The following is a 20013-nucleotide window of genomic DNA, read 5'->3' on the forward strand; positions in this document are numbered from 1 at the left end:
TTTCATTTAAGTGAAAAACTGTCAAAACATCAAAATATGTCATGCATTGGGTGTCTCTGGTGACATCTGGTGACTGTAATAAAAATAACAATTACATGAAGTGACAACTATGGCCAGTAGATGGCTTTCAGAGCTCCATGCATTGGCTGATCTCTATAAGCCAATGTTGTAAAAAAAAATTTACACCATGCATTGAGTTATATTTAGACATTTTAAAAGTTATTTATTTATTGAAATTGTAGCATTTTTTTTAAACCACGTGTTTAAGGGTGGTATTTAGCAATGATGCCGCAATATGATTACAGTCAAACCTGACCATGGTGTGTAGCTCATTTTTATTTAACAAATTTTCTCTGTTATAGTCTCACCCATTAATTTCTTTGTTTTGATTCTTTTGGATGTCATGATAGCAATACTTAAAGGGAGTTCACCCAAGAATGAAAATTCACTCATCATTTACTCACCCTCATGCCATCTCAGATGTGTATGACTTTCTTTCTTCTGCTGAACACAAAGATTTTTAGAAGAATTTCTCAGCTCTGTTGGTCCATACAATGCAAGTCAAAAAAGCACATCAAGGCAGCATAAAAGTAATCCTTATAACTCCAGTGGTTAAATCCATATCTTCTTAAGCAATATTATAAGTGTGGGTGAGAAACTGATCAATATTAAAGTCCTACATTTAAGAATCATGTGGAAGTGAAAGTGGAGATTGATAGTAAAAAAGGACTTAAATATTGTTTTGTTTCTTATCCACACCTATCGCTTCAGAAGATATGGATTTAACCAATTAAATTCTATGGATTACTTTTATGCTGCCTGTATGTGCTTTTTGGAGCTTCAAATGTCTGGCCACCATTCACTTGCATTGTATGGACCAACAGATCTGAAATATTCTTTTAAAAATCTTCCTTTGTGTTCTACTGAAGAAAGAAAGTCATCCACATCTGGGATGACATGAGGGTGAGTAAACGATGAGAAAATTTAAATATTTGGGTGAACTATCTCTAAGGTGTGGCGTCTTCCCCAATCTTCCCTACAATTATTTTAACATAGCACAATTTTACATCTATTATAGCCTAAGGGCCTACCTAGATCTGACAAATTCTACAATAAGAAGAATGAATAAATAAGACGTAACTGGCCGCGCCACTGCGGACTCGCATGGTCGCATGCTGCTGCCGCCACGTCTAAACAAACTCCGTTGGAATGCTCAGTTGGCAGGTGGCGAAAAGACTGACAGCTAACTCAGCCAATCAGCGTGCCACAGATTAAGGCTCTGCAAGCGTTCTCGTCCAATAAAACCCTTTGTGGGCGGGCTTTGTGTGACAGCGATTTCAGAACAAGGAACTAAACAACAATCAACCAACAGTACCAGAGACATGTGTGGTGAGTATGATAATGAAAACAGTGTTTTTGTTTTACATTTACACTATTAATACACGCGACAGTTGTTTTAATTATATGGGACACAGAATAAAGGCGTTTGGACTGAAAAAAGGAATGTAGAAAACGCTTCTGAGGGAAAATTCATTGGCATTCGACTGCGGATGTGTCTCAAAACCTAGTGATCTGCCTTATTAGACAACACTTTTGGGCATCATATCTAACGTCTGAACGCGTTTATGTCGCCCCAAAATGCTTTCTTGGTAGCTATGTTTTTAATTCTTTTTAATATCAGTTCAGTTTAAATTTTACGCGTAAGTTATCCGAGTTTGAAATTTCATATGTGTATGTTACTTTAATTATGTATTTAAATAATCAACATTATCTATCACCCTACATTTGCCATACGCGGATTTACTTATGCTATTAAAGCACATTGTTTAATCTTGTTATACGAGTTAAACATGGATTGCTATGGTGTTCATTCATTTAGCATCTCGGCATAGACCCCATGACTTTATTTCAAGATGATGATACCAGTCTTTGCAGTGGAACAGGTCGAGATGTTTACCAAAACTTCATTTTAAAGGGCCACACCTCTTTTTTCCAGTTCGGGTTGGCTAAAGGAATAGTTCACCCAAAAATGAAAATTTGCTGATAATTTACTCACCCTCAGGCCATCCAAGATGTATCTGAGTTTCTTTCTCCATCAAAACAGAATTGAAGACGTTTAGGATTTCATTTCAGGCCTCCTCCTCTGAGCAATGCAAGTGAATGTCCTCCATTTTTTGACGGTCCAAAAATGCATATTTAGGGTGCATCAAAATAATCCACACGACTCCAATCGACAAATAAAGTTCTTCTGAACGCAAACAATTGATTATTTTGAGAAACAAAACAATACTTACATACTTTTAAACTACAAATGTTCACTTCCGTACATCTCTGTGACGTTCGCTCATGAGAGGGATGACGTAAGCTCGTTGGTAAGGTCACGTGGGAGGAGGAGTCAGGAAGCACATCATTATTTACATTGTTTTTTTTATTTATTATTATTTGGAAATTATTTTTGTATTTTATTTTATATTGTTTTGAAATTGTTTTGGACTGTTTTGGTTTGTGAACGGTGCTTGGTCTGTGCTCTGTGCAAGTTTCTATTGTAAACAATGACACGCTTCCTGCTTCATCCATGCATTCTCTCCATCATGGGCTAGTGGTAGGTTGGGTATTTCGTTGTCCGGGCAAATACATCACTTATTGTGGGTTATTGCATGTTTAATGTTGGTGTTTTATTACCTTTCATCCCAGGAGCCAGTTTAGCTGCTCCGGAAGGGTAATGACTTTGAATGTGTGTGAATAAATTCGTTTTGTTTCCACCTAGGGCTGGGTAATATGCAAGAAATATGTTCACGATATTTTTGTATATATACAGTTGTGCTCAAAAGTTTGCATACCCTGGCAGAAATTGTGAAATTTTGGCATTGATTTTGAAAATATGACTATCATGCATAAAAAAAACTGTCTTTTATTTAAGGGTAGTGATCATATGAAGCCATTTATTATCACATAGTTGTTTGGCTCCTTTTTAAATCATAATGATAACAGAAATCACCCAAATGGCCCTGATCAAAGGTTTACATACCCTTGAATGTTTGGCCTTGTTACAGACACACAAGGTGACACACACAGGTTTAAATGGCAATTAAAGGTTAATTTCCCACACCTGTGGCTTTTTAAATTGCAATTAGTGTCTGTGTATAAATAGTCAATGTGTTTGTTAGCTCTCACATGGATGCACTGAGCAGGCTAGATACTGAGCCATGGGGAGCAGAAAAGAACTGTCAAAAGACCTGCGTAACAAGGTAATGGAACTTTATAAAGATGGAAAAGGATATAAAAAGATATCTAAAGCCTTGAAAATGCCAGTCAGTACTGTTCAATCACTTATTAAGAAGTGGAAAATGTGGGGGTCTCTTGATTCCAAGCCAAGGTCAGGTAGACCAAGAAAGATTTCAGCCACAACTGCCAGAAGAATTGTTCGGGATACAAAGAAAAACCCACAGGTAACCTCAGGACAAATACAGTATCCGTCTATGAGATGCAAGTGAATGGTGACCAGCTCCAAAAAGCACAAAGTCAGCATAAAAGTAATCCATACGACTACAGTGGTTAAATCCATATCTTATGAAGCGATATAATAGATGTGGGTGAGAAACAGATCAATATTTTTTACTATAAGTCTCCACTTTCAAATTCTTCTTTTATTTTTGGCAATTTGCATTCTTCGTTCATATCACCACCTACTGGGCAGGGAGGAGAATTTATTGTAAAAAAGGACTTCTATTGATATGTTTCTCACCCAAACTTATCATATCGCTTCTAAAGACATGGATTTAACCACTGGAGTCATATGGATTATTTTTTACTGCCTTTCTGTGCTTTTTGGAGCTTTAAAATTCTGGCCACCATTCACTTGCATTGTATGGACCTACAGAGCTGAGATATTCTTCTAAAAATCTTCATTTGTGTTCAGCAGAAGAAAGTCAGACAGACACGTGTGATGGCATGAGGATGAGTAAAGAATTTTCCATTTTTGGGTGAACTATCCCTTTAATGTTAACAAATACAACTTCTGATTTTAAAAATGTTTTGGTGTATGTTGAAATTAACATGAACCAAGATTAAAAAAATGCTTTAAAACTATTGTTCAATATTAGTTCATGTTAACTAATGTTGTTAACTAATGTTAACAAATGGAGCCTCGTTGTAAAGTGGTACCGAATAGGGCTGGGCGATATGGCTTCAGAATGTATATCTCGATATTTTTCAGCAAATTGACAATATTTGATATATATCTCGATAATTATGGATTTGCTCTGAAATAGCATAAAAGTGTTTTGTTTTTTTTAATCAGAGGAACCATCATTTCATTTAAACAGCCATTGTAGCCATGTTTAATTAATATTTAAAAGGCAATAAATAAAAATCTATTTAAAAATGAAACCATGTTTTTCACTAAATTAACACAAGGGAGAGTAAAATGTAATCGTTTTCATCAATTTGCACGTACTTATATTTAACATACAATCATATATGGAAGTTTAATAAAAATCTTATATGCCTTCATATATTTTTACTAAAACATTTTTCTTTGTGAATGAACAAGGTGTGCAAAATCTACTTATTTTTTTGGAAACGAGATGAAAATTGCATCATATTAAATTATTACTGTGGAACCCAGTCAAGTTTATTATTATAATATAATGAGTATAAGTTTATTCCGCCTCATGTTTGGAGAACATCCTTTTGGGATTCAGTCTCAGGTTTTGTCTGGTTTGAAACTGTATTCATTGACTCACAATCCATCTCTTATTCATTTTAGTGAACAATCAGTCTTTATATAGAAGAGCCTTGTTTGACTACCTAACCCCCCACACACACACACACACACACCCCCGTCACAAGTTTATATGGATTGCCCAGGGCTAGACTGCTGAATGCTGCATCTGTGATGTCTCTGTGCTTTCAAAGTGCCTTACTTGGGATCAGTTTATCACGTATTAAGATAATTAACATTTAAACCAGTGCATTTCTGTCTTTTTACTCTCAAGTCTTGCTGCTTGCACAGTATTTGCAGAGTTTAGTCCTCACGTTACATTGATTGTGTTCTGACTTTGTGTATCCACGCATAAGTCTTCATTTCTTTAATGGCATCCTAAGCATCTTGGCATTCCTTATAGCTGTCTATATATACAGTTGATCAAAAGTTTACATACCCTTGAATGTTTGGCCTTGTTACAGACAGACAAAGTAACACACACAGGTTTAAATGGCAATTAAAGGTTAATTTCCCACACCTGTGGCTTTTTAAATTGCAATTAGTGTCTGTGTATAAATAGTCAATGAGGTTGATGGCTCTCACATGGATGCACTGAGCAGGCTAGATACTGAGCCATGGGGAGCAGAAAAGAACTGTCAAAAGACCTGCGTAACAAGGTAATGGAACTTTATAAAGATGGAAAAGGATATAAAAAGATATCTAAAGCCTTGAAAATGCCAGTCAGTACTGTTCAATCACTTATTAAGAAAGATTTCAGCCACAACTGCCAGAAGAATTGTTCGGGATACAAAGAAAAACCCACAGGTAACCTCAGGAGAAATACAGGCTGCTCTGGAAAAAGACGGTGTGGTTGTTTCAAGGAGCAAAATATGACGATACTTGAACAGAAGTGAGCTGCATGGTCGAGTTGCCAGAAAGAAGCCTTTACTGTGCCAATGCCACAAAAAAGCCCGGTTACAATATGCCTGACAACAACTTGACTTCTTGCACACTGTAATTTGGAGTGACGAGACCAAAATGGAGCTTTATGGTCACAACCAATTTAAAAAGCCACAGGTGTGGGAAATTAACCTTTAATTGCCATTTAAACCTGTATGTGTCACCTTGTGTGTCTGTAACAAGGCCAAACATTCAAGGGTATGTAAACTTTTGATCAGGGCCATTTGGTGATTTCTGTTATCATTATGATTTAAAAAGGAGCCAAACAACTATGTGATAATAAATGGCTTCATATGATCACTGTCCTTAAATAATATGATCAGTCATAATTTCAAAATCAATGCCAAAATTTCATAATTTCTGCCAGGGTATGCAAACTTTTGAGCACAACTGTACCTACTTGTTTGGTAGGTTTATGTAGTGTAGGTAGATTTGCTTTGAACTTTCCTGGATGCCTTTTATTGACATGAAATTCAAATAAATATTTGCCTTTTCTCTAACAGCCGCCTACCCTCAGTGACTATTTAAAGATGTCAGACCGGTTGCTTATCAGAATCAAAACCTCTCTTTGTTAGCTTTTGCACACTTGTCTGGCTTCAACCTCGTCAGGGCGAGTTCTTTGGTTTCCTTTCAGATTTTTTGCTTTGTTTAGAGACACTACAGTTATCGATTGAATGGCAAAAGCCTTTAGGTTGTGTATATTTTTAAGCAAGTTTTGTAATGTAATGTAGTTTATTTGTGTTCAGTGAAATGTCTTTGAATTTACAGAGTTTATTAAAGCACATTCTCAGATTATTAGTGCAGCAGTTTTCACACAGACTAGACATTTCTTTTTTTTTTAACTAGCTTCAAAATTAAAGGTGCATTCTGTAATTTTTTTCCTCATTAAAAAAGTTTTACTCTTAAAGAAATCAGTTTTAATTTACAAATATAAGTATACAAACATTAAAAGAGATGAAGACTCCAGTCATATCAGTAACCTTATAAAAGCTGTTTTATTCTACATGGAGAGGGCCCCCCTCATGAGGGCAGCCATGTTAGAATCACATGACCAGCCAAATACTACTCGCTTAATCTCTGTAACCGTCCTGTTATTTGAAACGTTCATTCATAGATTAAAATAATCATGGTTGACTGTGAATAGTTTATTTCTACAATGGCATCTTAAACTGAAAACTGTTGATTTTGAATGATGCTGCATCCAGGCCGCTAGGGGTCACTGTAAGCAAAGTGTTTTTTAGCAAGTCAGGTCACTCTGCGGCCATCTTTGGAATGCTGCTGGGCAGCAATTTGTTTTTTATGGAAACAAGCGGCATGACAGTGCAGCTCCTATGTACTTGAATGGGGAAAGACAGAAATCTCCAAAAATGGTTGGTGAAGATTACAATCAAAGAACATTTAAAATCAGCAGTAAAATCTGACTACACTGGTATCATAAATTTTGCTTCTTTACCTAACACTAAAAAATGAAATTTTCCTGGCTTGTAAAACTAATTTGCATGCATGTTCTCGAGTTGATTGACAGGCAACGTCTGTATCTAAAAGGTGATTGGCTCTTTTACCTGTAAGTCGGGACTTCCTTTTCTACATCTGTTGCGTGTTCCAATTTCTCCCATTGATTTTAATACCAGTGGTCCATCTCTGGCTAAATAGTCTCTGTTTAGACCTGACTCATTCATGTTTTTGATATGGTGTGGACTCTATTTAGGGCACAGATTATGTATTTCCAATGATCTTAGAGTTTTAGAGCATGTTGTGCTGCTGAAGTAGTCCAAGTCTAATTTTATCACCTTACCCCACCCTAAAAAAAGGTTAATCGTAATTTACACACTGTACTTCTCTGGTGATGAGAAAGTACAATACTTTTGAGTATGTAGCAAGACAAAATGGCATTATTGAGACACACTATCATGTCATAACATGGTACTGTGTAGATATTAATACATATCGGCCAGGTTGATTTAATTGTTTGGCCATATTAAAATGATTGACAAAATAACGGTGCCTGTTTTGCTGATTAACAACTTGTGTCAGTTTCATTGACTTGTCAATGAATGATGCACATTTTTCTATTTTTCAGAAATTGCCATCTAATTTCCTATTTTTTTTTTTCTCCTCTCATTTGCTTTCATTAAATTGTGTTTGTAATATCATATAATTAGAGGTGGGAAATAATATCGAAATAATAAAGTATCGTGATATTTTTCTTCTTGATATTGTATCGATATTTGCGCGCCTAATATCGATATTATTATTATTATTATTTACATTTTTCCACATTAATATTGTGGTGATGGGAATTTTTTTTCTCTTTGCCAAATCGATCAAGGAGTTCAAAAACAGTCTCTTAGAAGGTGCAGTTATCATGCTTTATACATAACATACATTAAAAAAATGGCTGATGCATTACATTATGTAGTGGTTGACCAATATCTAGCTAAATTCTTTACTTCGGGTTCCTTTAGGAAACTGAACATTTGAAAGAGAACTAAAGCAAACCCTTGCACATTCTCTTCAATTGTGGAAGGACTTTTAGGCAATATTAGCCCCAAAAAGCATGCACAGATACAGTACATGCATCAAAAATCCAATGGAAATAGTGTGCCATCTTGGCACTTTTGCTATTTCTGTTTTCAACCCACTATGATTTGGGAGGCACTAATCTCACTCTCATTGAAATGCAGCCAAATCTTCTAATTAGTTTGCATGAAGGCAGAGATTGTTTGCTTGATGTTATTTTTTACATGCACACAAAATGCAAGGTTTTCACTGCACTCTCTGCCACGATCATAAACCCACTCTCTTTGTTCCTCTGCAGGCATTTTTGCATATCTGAATTATCACGTGCCTCGCACTCGTCGCGAGATCCTCGAGGTCCTCATCAAAGGTCTGCAGCGCCTGGAGTACCGCGGCTATGACTCCGCAGGTCAGGAACAAACCAACAAACGGATAATAACCTGATATCATACGCCACAATAAGCTCTCTTCCAACAGGACCTGCTGAACTTGAGAATTGCTATATTTTCTTTTTCTGGCCTGCAGGTGTGGGCATTGATGGAGGAAACAGTAAGGAATGGGAGACCAACTCTAAGAGCATCCACTTGATCAAACAAACCGGAAAGGTGAAAGCCCTTGATGAAGAAATCCATAGTAAGTGGAATTGTAATTTTACAAGTCAAGTTTAAAGAGATAGCTCACCCAAAAATGAAAATTCTGCCATGTTTTCTAGCGCGTCCTGCTAGATTTTTATCTCATAACATGGAAACAACTTAAAATACTCCGTCATTTTTGGGCATACAGATAAGTGTAAGGCATCATTAGAGACTATAAAGGGTCTACTTTTATTTGTGTACACTCACAATAACAATAACTTTGTCTCCTCAGGGTGAATCACATCAATATGATCATCCACGCCTCCTCGCATATGGCCTTTCTAACACTTAAAGTGTCTTACAAAAGTGAAATTACTATATTGTTTTGTATGAATGAGTGATCAGGATGGTTTTCACATCATTTTTGTAGCAAAAACTCTAGGCTACAAGATCCAGTTCTCAAAAGTCTTGTGAACAAATGTTTAGTATGTGATATATGGCCTTATTTCAGTGACTTAAAATGTTTTGTTTTTTCAAAAACCACGCATAAATGTTATTTTCTCAAAAATACAAACATGTACATACATGTTGTTCACATATTATTGTAGCCCAGTTTGTGCTGAATACAGTGTTATCAGACTTTAGCCATTAATATGTTTTTAAACAACTGAAAAAATCACAAATGTCAAGGCATGTCAAAACTTCTCCAGGGCCCAAAACACCCTCAGACCCCAGAGGGTTAAGGTCCAGAACATCTCTATTCAAGCATGAGAACGCAATTCTAGCTTAGCATGCTGGATTTCATAGGTTGTTGCATTCCCTAATGTGTCAGAACACAATTTGTAACGCTCATCTGTGTTCTAGTTTGGTGCCGCCAGTGTATACAAGTATATACAACCAGACTGCATGCTTGAAAAGCATTAATCAAGCATTCTGGTTTGTGTACTTGCATAGAGTATGTTTCTGGCCTTAGTTTGGTCATGGCACTATTTTGGGCTTCACAAGATGTACTGTGCAACCTTCAGAAATGAAATTGTACTCACACTATTTGTGTGTGTCTGTTCTACAGGGCAACAGGACGTTGATCTTGATGTGGAGTTTGATGTACACCTGGGAATTGCTCACACCCGATGGGCCACTCATGGTGTCCCGAGCCCTGTCAACAGCCACCCACAAAGATCAGACAAGAACAATGGTCTGCAACCAACGCCCTGCTTTTCATAGCAAATATTTTACCAATTTTCAACGAATTAGGGCTGTCAATCGATAAAAATATTTATTCGCCATTAATCCCTTAATTTTAACTAATTTAGTTCCTTTTTAAGGGAAGCAAACAAAATAATGTAATCATTCTGTTTAGTGTTCTAATCATTTAGTTGTTTCATTGTGTTTGACAAACAATTATGTTTTTGCTTTCAGAATTTATTGTTATCCATAATGGAATCATCACCAATTACAAAGACCTTAAGAAGTTTTTGGCAAGTAAACAATTTTGACTTCCATCCATGCATTATCCAAACTACAGTATTTCTCTGTTATGACCGTTTCTGACTGAATGTTTACAGGAGAGTAAAGGTTATGAGTTCGAGTCCGAGACCGACACCGAGACCATCGCCAAGCTGGTGAAGTACATGTATGATAACCGGGAGAGCGATGACATCCCCTTCACCACCCTTGTGGAGCAAGTCACCCAGCAGCTGGTAAACACCTGTCATCTTGACAATAAGTATCATGGATAATGAGAATTATGTAGGTATAATTATCTTCTCTGTGTTAGGAAGGTGCTTTTGTCCTGGTCTTCAAAAGCATGCACTACCCGGGAGAGGCTGTTGGCTCCAGGTAATTTCAACCTGATCTGGTTGAAGATTTTGGGCAGCCCTATGCATTGCAATGCATATTGCATTTATAGTAGTTGTGCACTTGAACCTACAGTAGCTTTTTTTGTATATCACTGCTCAGCTCCCATAGAGGCCAACTATTAAAATTAGTTTGGATTTTTACTAGGGCTGTCATTTTAATGTGTTAATTTAGTGTGATTAATTCTATAAAGAATAACGTGTTAAAAATATTAACACAACTAATTATGTCTCCGTACTGTAAAATAGAATATTCTTACCATCAGGGCAATTCAAGCTTGATGTACCACCTGTTTTCAGCAGGGGGCAGTAAGCAAAAATCCAGCTGTTTCATGAGGGATCAAACCACACTCAGGCTTGCTCAACACTAGCAACAGCACAAGATCTGAACATGTTCTTACATTCAAACACAGCTGGACGGGGCGCAGTTATGAATGCAGGGATCTTGAGATGTGTTTCTTTACGTTTCAAACTATGTTTAGCTCAACACAGTGACCTAAAAACGCTGTGTTTATGACGTGATGCAACAAAAGTGAGACGCACCAAAACAGTCCGCCTGACGCAGATGTACATTGAGGCATCCTTAGAAAAGCCCTTATAACAAGTTTAGCTTAGGCAGATTGACTAATTTGGTTGCAAAATGGATTGCTGTAAACTGTAGGCCAATGATAGGCTTACACCGATTAGCCAAAACATTAAAACCACCTGCCTAATATTGTGTAGGTCCCCCTCATGCTTCCAAAACAGCACCAACTTGCATTTCAGAATATTCTTCTGAGATGCTATTCTTCTCACCACAATTGTACAGAGCGGTTATCTGTGTTACCGTAGACTTTGTTAGTTCAAACCAGTCTGACCATTCTCTGTTGACCTCTCTCATCAGCAAAGCATTTTCATCCACAGAATTGCTGCTCACTGGATGTTTTTTGTTTTTGGCACCATTCGGAGTAAATTCTAGAAACCGTTGTGCGTGAAAATCCCAGGAGATCAGCAGTTACAGAAATATTCAAACCAGCGCGTCTGGCACCAACAATCATGCCACGGTCCAAATCACTGAGATCACATTTTTTGCCCATTCTGATGGTTGATGTGAACATTAACTGAAGCTCCTGACCCGTATCTGCATGATTTTATGCACTGCACTGCTGCCACATTTATATTATATTTATAATTATTTTAATAAAACAAATTCTAATTCTTTAATCATTTATTAAATTGTTATTTGAGGAGCTTTCTCAGCAAATAATTATGTATGCGATTAATCGCAATTAATTCGATTAAGTAATAGGCATATCATGTAATTAATTCGGATACAAATTTTTAATCGATTGACAGCCCTAATTTTTATATGACAACTTTTCTTTTACTTTTGGTATTTTAGTTGCTTGTCGTACCTAACAACACTCTTTCGCACACCCTCTAGCTCACAATATTCACTATATGGACCTTATTCAGAGAAGTGCCATATTTAATTTTTTATGACAATTAAAACAGGCTGTGAGGGATAGACTATAATATGTTGGGTAATTTTTACTAAGTTAATTCTGTTAATGGCTGTTAGGTTTGCACTTACTGCTCCTGTCCTGCCTATTCATTCATTCATTCATTCATTCATTTGTTTTCAATTAATATGCCTTTTTTAGCTAACGTTGATTCAGACAATGTCTGTCAGGTACTGTATTATAGGATAGCTTAATGTACAATTATCATAATCTAAAACAAGCAGGTCGCAAATATATTCCCTATTTTTTGGCAGCATTTAGTATTGTATTTGGCTATTGGAATAATAGGTTAAGTGTTTCAAATGGATCGCACCTACACACAATGTGTTTTGACTGTTTTCTGAGGGTTTCTTACCTGTGTTCTAGTCGATTGTATTTATGCACATCAAAAATGAAATATTGTGCTACATTGAATAAGGTCTGTAGCACAACCTGGAGTGCTTATTTACTGAATTTGGTAACAAAAGCTTTATTTTAACCTCCTGTTATTGTGTAAGATATTGCTTCCTTTTTATTTCCACTTCTACTGAACTGATTTTTCTTTGTATCCATCCAGGAGAGGAGGTCCATTATTGATCGGTGTTAGAAGTGACCACAAGCTGTCCACAGATCATATCCCCATCCTGTATCGCTCAAGTGAGTTCATACACACGCACACACAGACGCATGCATATAGTCTGAGCTGTGGTTTAATGGTTCAAGTGGTTTGAGTCTGACATGCAACATGTGCTAATTCCATTACCCTCTCTCTCCTCAATTTTCTGTCACTCTCTATAAGTGTAATTTTGTATCTTTATATATAGCTGGTAAAGACCAAAAGAGCTGTAACACTCTGCCCAGGATGGACCAGGACACGTGTCTATTTCCTGTGGATGAGAAAGCTGTGGAGTACTACTTTGCTTCAGATGCCAGGTCTGTTCTTTTCTATTCCTTCTCTTTAACTCGCAGCGTCTGATCTAGGACTGGGCGATAATACGATGTAATCGGATATCGCCGATATCTTACAAATATCCCGATGCCAGTTGAGACACTCATTGACAGTCGATGATCGACAATATCAGGAAATATTGTTGCTCACAACAAAAATTTTGGCTTCGCTACGATACCAGCTCTGCTACCTTGGTATCACTACTAAATCGATACTATAATCAACAAATAAAAAGCATCAGATTTTTGATGAAATTACACAGAAAATGACTTGATTTAAAGAACTGCATAAAGTCTCACAGATACAAATTATGCATTTTCCGTTTGAATTTTCTGGATTCCATGTTAAATGTTTTAATGAAATGTTATGATCAAATGATGTTTAATCAAATTGATGCATACAGCTTTAATAAAAAAAAAAAAAAAAAAAAAAATATATATATATATAGTGCGTGCGTGCGCGCGCGCGTGTGTGTGTGTGCGCGTTTGAAGCAGATGACAGAACAGTGCGGCACCTCTTGTTCATTCTGTAGCGTGCAGCGAATGTGACTGTATATTATTTAATTTAATTACATCCTTCTGCTGTTTAAAGATCACATTTGGCCTTATCCAGTGGTTTTTTATTTTATTTTCAAATTGTCATTGATTTCATCTCAAAACTGTAACATCTGATAACATTTTTGCTAATTACAACATAATGTAATATGGTACAGATGTTAGTAAAAAGGTTATATTGTACAGTTTTAATTTTTTTGGTATCACGATACTTCGTTAGTTTTATTGTCGATCATTGTAAACTGTGCAACTCTATCGGGAAATGGCAAAATCATGGATCTGGAAAGTCGCCAAATATATTAAACAGTAGCCTAGGGTGTGAAACTAGCAGTTCGCATGCTCCTCGTCCAAATGCAGGAATTTCATGCATGGGTCATTTTGCTCATCTACTGCAACATGCGGGTGACCTGTAAGACGTCTCGGAGTGACACCTGATAAGAAATGCTGTTAGACACGTGCTTGAAGAAACACACCTTATTAAATTTAAGAACAGACAAAATAAAAGCTGTCAATGCCCGTGTCTGATTCACTGTCTCGTGGAACACACGCATGTAAAGAGTTATCTCTGTTTTTTCTCTTTCATTCATCTAAAAACTGTTTGCAAGAATAATGTTGTATATGAGAATGCTGCAAATGATCTCCGATCATCTCAGGAGGTGCTGTGAGTTTATTTCGCTTTATTTTCTCTGAGCATTTCGCGGTTAACATGCATTGTGAACGCAACTATGCGAGTTCAGTTATAGATTTATCTTTGTATTAAAGAAACAGATTTAAATCATAAAATAATACACGTTCATCTTGAACCTAAAATTTTGTTCTATATTATTTTCTTTAGGCAGTATTAACTGTATTAATAAGAACACACATTTGGCAGCATTATTTTGGGAACATAAGGGAATTATTAGGCTTATTTATTATGATCATTATGATTATCTTTGAGTTTATAATTGTCTTCAGTTCTTAATTGTTCTTAATAAAAGCTGTTGTCGCTGACGGGTACTTGTGTGATGGCAAATGGGGCCATTGGAGATGGTAAATCTTTGGATTTGGGGAGGTGGTTACATAAGATATTTTTTGATCACTTCGTTATTTTCATTGCTTTTTCGTTTCGTTTAAAGTAGTGATCGACCGATATGTTTTTTTTTTTTTTTTAATGGCTGATGCTGATATCCAGAGAGCAGGGTGGCCGATACAATGCCGATATATCACACAATTTAATTTAGTAAATAACATAAACATAAAATTGCTAAAAAATGAATAAACTCTTAGTTAGCACTATATTTACTCAATTTCACACTAAACTTTAACTTTGTAAAAAAAAAAAAAAAAAATCGAAACAAATAATAGTGTGTTATAAATGGTAGATAGCAGTTTCTTCTGATTTATGTTTAGTCATCAAAATTTAGTAATTTGAATGCTAATGAAGAAATTGTTAATATATTAGGAAGAAGGAAATAACAGTACACACCATAGTCCAGCAACCATGGATGGCATGTCCACGTTAGCAGTTGCATTTAGCAAAATTTTGCTTTGAAGATGCACTCACGCACTCGTGCGGATTCAGCGTGAGCAGCTAAATAAATAAATGCATATTTGCAGATCCTATATAATAGAAGTTTTATTGACATTTGCCTTTTATCATTAGAAAAGTTACAGGGAACTGTTGAGGAGAGACTGTTTGAATACGTGCTTCAGATTTATGAGCGCTCCACAGGATGCTGGATTTGCTGAAGTTCTGTGAGGTTGGTTTATTACATCTGTTTAAACGAGATTTGCGCATATTTGCAGAGGGTATATGATATTAGTTTTATTGATATTTGCCTTTTATCATTAGACAAGACAGTTAAAAGTTACAGGGAACTGTTGAGGAGAGAGAGGGAGAATGAAACAGGTGAGCACTTCAACATTATGAGCTCAAACGCATCAGCCGATGCTCTGATTTGCGGACCGTTTAAATGACACTGTGTTGCACACCGGTCTATTATTGTAGAAACACGATGGCACATAACAACAAAACGAACCGTTACTGGTTGTTTACATGTCTCAGTCACTTCACATGCAAGCAGGCGATTCTTGAGGGCGCTGAGAAACAAATTGTCCAAAAGGGGAAAATTTATTGGCATATGCCGATAATTAAAACAATTCTGAATATCGGCCGATTTATAGGCACCGGCGATATATCGGTCCACCACTAGTTTAAAGTGACTCTACCTCTAGCAACCGGGCCAATTTGTTGCTTAGGAAGCCTGACTGGAGTCACACAGCACGCCCTGGATTTGAACTTGTGACTCCAGGTGTGGTAGTCAGCGCCTGTGGATGTATTTTAAGGCCTATCTTCAAACTCAGTGCCTCTTTGCTTGACATCATGGGAAAATCAAAAGAAATTGTGGACCTCCATAAGTCTGATTCATGCTTGGGAGTAATTTCCAAACGCCTGAAGGTACCACGTTCATCTGTACAAACAATAGTACTCAAGTATAAACACTATGGAACCGCTCAGGAAGGAGACTCATTCTGTCTCCTAGAGATGAACGTAGCTTGGTGCAAAAAGTGCAAATCAATCCCAGAACAACAACAAAGGACCTTGTGAAGATGCTGGAGGAAACAGGTAGACAAGTATCTATATCCACAGTAAAACAAGTCTTATATCGACATAACCTGAAAAGGCTGCTCAGCAAGGAAGAAGCCACAGGTCCAGAACTGCCATAAAAAAGCCAGACTACATTTTGCAAGTGCACATGGGGACAAAGATCTTACATTTTGGAGAAATGTCCTCTGGTCTAATGAAACAAAAATTGAACTGTTTGGCCATAATGACTATCGATATGTTTAGAGGAAAAAGGGTGAGGCTTGCAAGCTGAAGAACACCATCCCAACCGTGAAGCATGGGGGTGGCAGCATCATGTTGTGGGGGTGCTTTGCTGCAGGGGGGACTGGTGCACTTCACAAATTATATGGCATTATGTGGATATATTGAAGCAACATCTCAAGACATTAGCCATGATGTTAAAGCTCGGTCACAAAGGGGTCTTCCAAATGGACAATGACCCCATGCATACCTTCAAAGTTGTGGCAAAATGGCTTAAGGACAACAAAGTTAAGGTATTGGAGTGGCCACAATCCATATTGGGGGTATTGGAGCCCTGACTTCAATCCGATAAAAAAAATTTGTGGGCAGAACTGAAAAAGCGTGTGCGAGCAAGGAGGCCTACAAACCTGACTCAGGTACACCAGTTCTGTCTGGAGGAATGGGCCAAAATTCCAGCAACTTATTGTGAGACACTTGTGGAAGGCTACCCAAATGTTTGACCCAAGTTAAACAATTTAAAGGCAATGCTACCAAATACTAACCAAGTGTATGTAAACTACTGACCCACTGAGAATGTGATGAAAGAAATAAAAGCTGAAATAAATCATTCTCTCTACTATTATTCTGACATTTCACATTCTTAAATTAGTGATCCTAACTGACCTAAGACAGGGAATATTTTCTAAGATTAAATGTCAGGAATTGTGAAAAACTGAGTTTAAATGTATTTGGCTAAGGTGTATGTAAACTTCTGACTTCAACTGTGTGTGTGTATGTGTGTGTGTGAGATATATATATATATATATATATATATAAAAAACAGTGTTCACTATAAATCTCCAATTTACAGTACATGCTTTCAATGGAATCTGGCATTAAAACATTATTATGTGCAATAGGATAAAAGAAAAATAGATAACTGTGATATTTTGTAACCTGGCAACTTTTTTTTATTTTTTAAATAGGTCATGATATTATCTGCTTGCAATATGAGCAAATTCAGACTGATACTGTTTATTAAAAATAGAAAAAGAAAAAACAAGATTGGTTCATTCCGATACGGCCACCTGTATTTTTAGTAACACATGCTGTAAAATCAGAAAACAACTGAGTGGAATTCAAGAGAACACCATTACCTGTATAAATGCCTTTAAATGTGGTTTTGATGTCATGGCAGTGCTGTGATCGAGCACACCAATCAGGTAATCTTCCTCGAGGATGATGATGTTGCAGCGGTGAGCGATGGCCATCTCTCCATCCATCGGATCAAGCGCACAGCAGGAGACCACCCGGCCCGTGCCATCCAAACCCTACAGATGGAGCTGCAGCAGATCATGAAGGGTAAGAACTGATTAATACAATTTCATAGTCTTTTTTTCAATTTATTTTGTTTTTTTATCCTGACTTTTTAACATTGGCGAAAAGTCTGGTCTATATTGGAGCTTATGGACAGTTCATAAAGGGGCTGTCTGGCTGACATAAAGTAAAGTGACCAACCACAATTCACTTTTTATGTGACTCTTAGTACGTATAGTATGTTTCTTACATTTAGGACAGAGTTTCTCAACCTTGGGCTCGCAACCCCATGTAGAGTCGCCAGGGATGCACATGTATTGAGGGAAATTTCTATGAACTATATCTTATTAATGGTATATTTGTAACACTTTACAATGAGGTTGTATATTTTAACATTTGTAAATGTATTAGGTATCATGAACTAACAGTGAACAATATATTTTTACTTGGGATGCATCATTGGATTGGCCGCCAATATTTATCGGCCAATTATTGACCAAATTAAAACCACCGGCAAATCGGTTTTAAGCACCAGAAAATGTAACGGTTGGCACTCCTAAAATGATGTAATATTTAATTTATAATCATTCTCGTACTTATATTAATGAGGAAAAACTGTCATTACAGATGTAAATGTGACACTTACATACACGTGATGAGGTAACACCATCCAAAACACTTTGAAACAAGCAAACTTTGACTTTTTAGACATTGGTATGGTATAGTAGGTTACGCAATTAAGTTAAGATTGAATTCGCGGTATGATTTTGCACAATTACTAAAGCTTGATAGCTAAAAAATAGACTGCATTCAGTGATTCAGTCAGTGCTGTGTAAGCAAGTGGCGCCCTCTAGCAGTGTAATGACATTATCCATGATACCACAATTGAACTTAAAAGGGCGTGTTATTCCTTTGGTAACTTTATTTTTCAATTATGTGTTTGACATTTCTGTGGAATTGCATAACATGAATTTTTGTTGTTCTATTTTATATAGTACAAACGTAAAATGTAAATTCTGTTGTTTTGAACTGCAAAACAGAAGTGCAAAAATGTTTTAGAAGTACAATTTTTTTTTTTTTTTTTTTTCACAACAATCATCATGGTTTAAAATTAACTTTTTTTTTTTTTTTTTTTTTTTTTTTATATTTATTTATCTTTCATTGTGGCTCTCTTTAAAATTTTGACCTGTCATGTGTTCATCTGATCCAATCCATGTTCAAAGGAAATTATTTATTTTTTGAATAATAAAAAGCTTTTGTACCTCTTTGTACATTTTATATTCATAATTCCTGAGCAAAATGTCTGAGTGATCTGATGACAAAATAAGGTAAGTGGCAAAATACCTGTATCTGCCAGTATTTTTGTAAAAATATTTTCATATTGGTGTATCCGTAATTTCTACAGCATTTATTAATCTTGGTTAATGTTAATTTCTGAACATACAATTGTGTATTGTTGGTTCATGCTAGTTCGTAATGCATAATGCATAATGTTAACATATTGAACTTTCAGTTTAAGATATGTATTGTTTAAAAATTTACTTTAACCAAGATTAACAAATGCTGAAAGATGACTGTTCATTGTTGGTTCATGTTAACAAATACAGCCTTGTTGATAAGGTTTACCTGTTGTTGTTGTTGTTATTATTATTATTATTATTATTATTATTATTATTATTTAAGCTTAATTTTTATAGCAGTAGGTGCTGGACGAAAAAGAGAACTCCATGTGAGCTCCCTTTAAACTGCTGGCACTTATTTGTGTGAAAAAAATAGTTCACCCAAAAATGAAAATTCTCTCATTATTTACTCACCCTCATGATATCCCAAGTGTGTATGACTTTCTTTCTTCACCAGAACACATTTGAAGTAAAATAGAAAAATATCTCAGATCAGTCAGCCCTTAAAATGCAAGTGAATGTGGATTTCTCTTTTGAAGCTCCAAAAATCACAGACAGTCAGCATAAACATCATCGATACAACTCCAGCTGTTAAATTAATGTCTTCTAAAGCGATACGATCACTTTTGGTGCGAAAAATATAAATATTTATGTACTTTTTAACTATAATCCAATGCTTCAGGAGAGGGTGGAGTTCAAATGGTCTCTTGTGTGACGTATTCTCATTGCCATGGATACCGAGGTAATCTCATGTTGAGACATCCAGGAAAAGTACACAAACACACCATTGTGAGTAAAGAAACAGATGATAACAGATCTAAACCAAAATCAACCGAGCTACTGTACAGCGTTCCTCCTCACTTGTAAACCGCGTTGCTCTTCCGGCTGTGACGCACGTGCGTCAGTTCTTG

The 20013-nt window shown here is 36.3% G+C and overlaps 1 protein-coding gene across 1 annotated transcript in view; it reads left to right on the forward strand.

The window, feature by feature from the left end:
• The first annotated feature begins 1325 nt into the window (after positions 1-1325).
• LOC127424679 (glutamine--fructose-6-phosphate aminotransferase [isomerizing] 1) overlaps positions 1326-20013 on the forward strand; it is a 50778-nt gene continuing 32090 nt past the window's right edge. Inside the window, exons 1-10 of the mRNA XM_051670066.1 lie at positions 1326-1389; positions 8484-8591; positions 8708-8815; positions 9827-9952; positions 10177-10235; positions 10323-10457; positions 10535-10596; positions 12672-12751; positions 12919-13027; positions 17584-17747. Coding sequence (XP_051526026.1) covers positions 1383-1389; positions 8484-8591; positions 8708-8815; positions 9827-9952; positions 10177-10235; positions 10323-10457; positions 10535-10596; positions 12672-12751; positions 12919-13027; positions 17584-17747 — 958 coding nt within the window. The 5' untranslated portion in view covers positions 1326-1382. The remainder of the gene's footprint in view (positions 1390-8483; positions 8592-8707; positions 8816-9826; positions 9953-10176; positions 10236-10322; positions 10458-10534; positions 10597-12671; positions 12752-12918; positions 13028-17583; positions 17748-20013) is intronic.

The sequence above is a fragment of the Myxocyprinus asiaticus genome, chromosome 33 (assembly GCF_019703515.2).
Source record: "Myxocyprinus asiaticus isolate MX2 ecotype Aquarium Trade chromosome 33, UBuf_Myxa_2, whole genome shotgun sequence".
Classification (NCBI taxonomy): Eukaryota; Metazoa; Chordata; class Actinopteri; order Cypriniformes; family Catostomidae; genus Myxocyprinus; species Myxocyprinus asiaticus.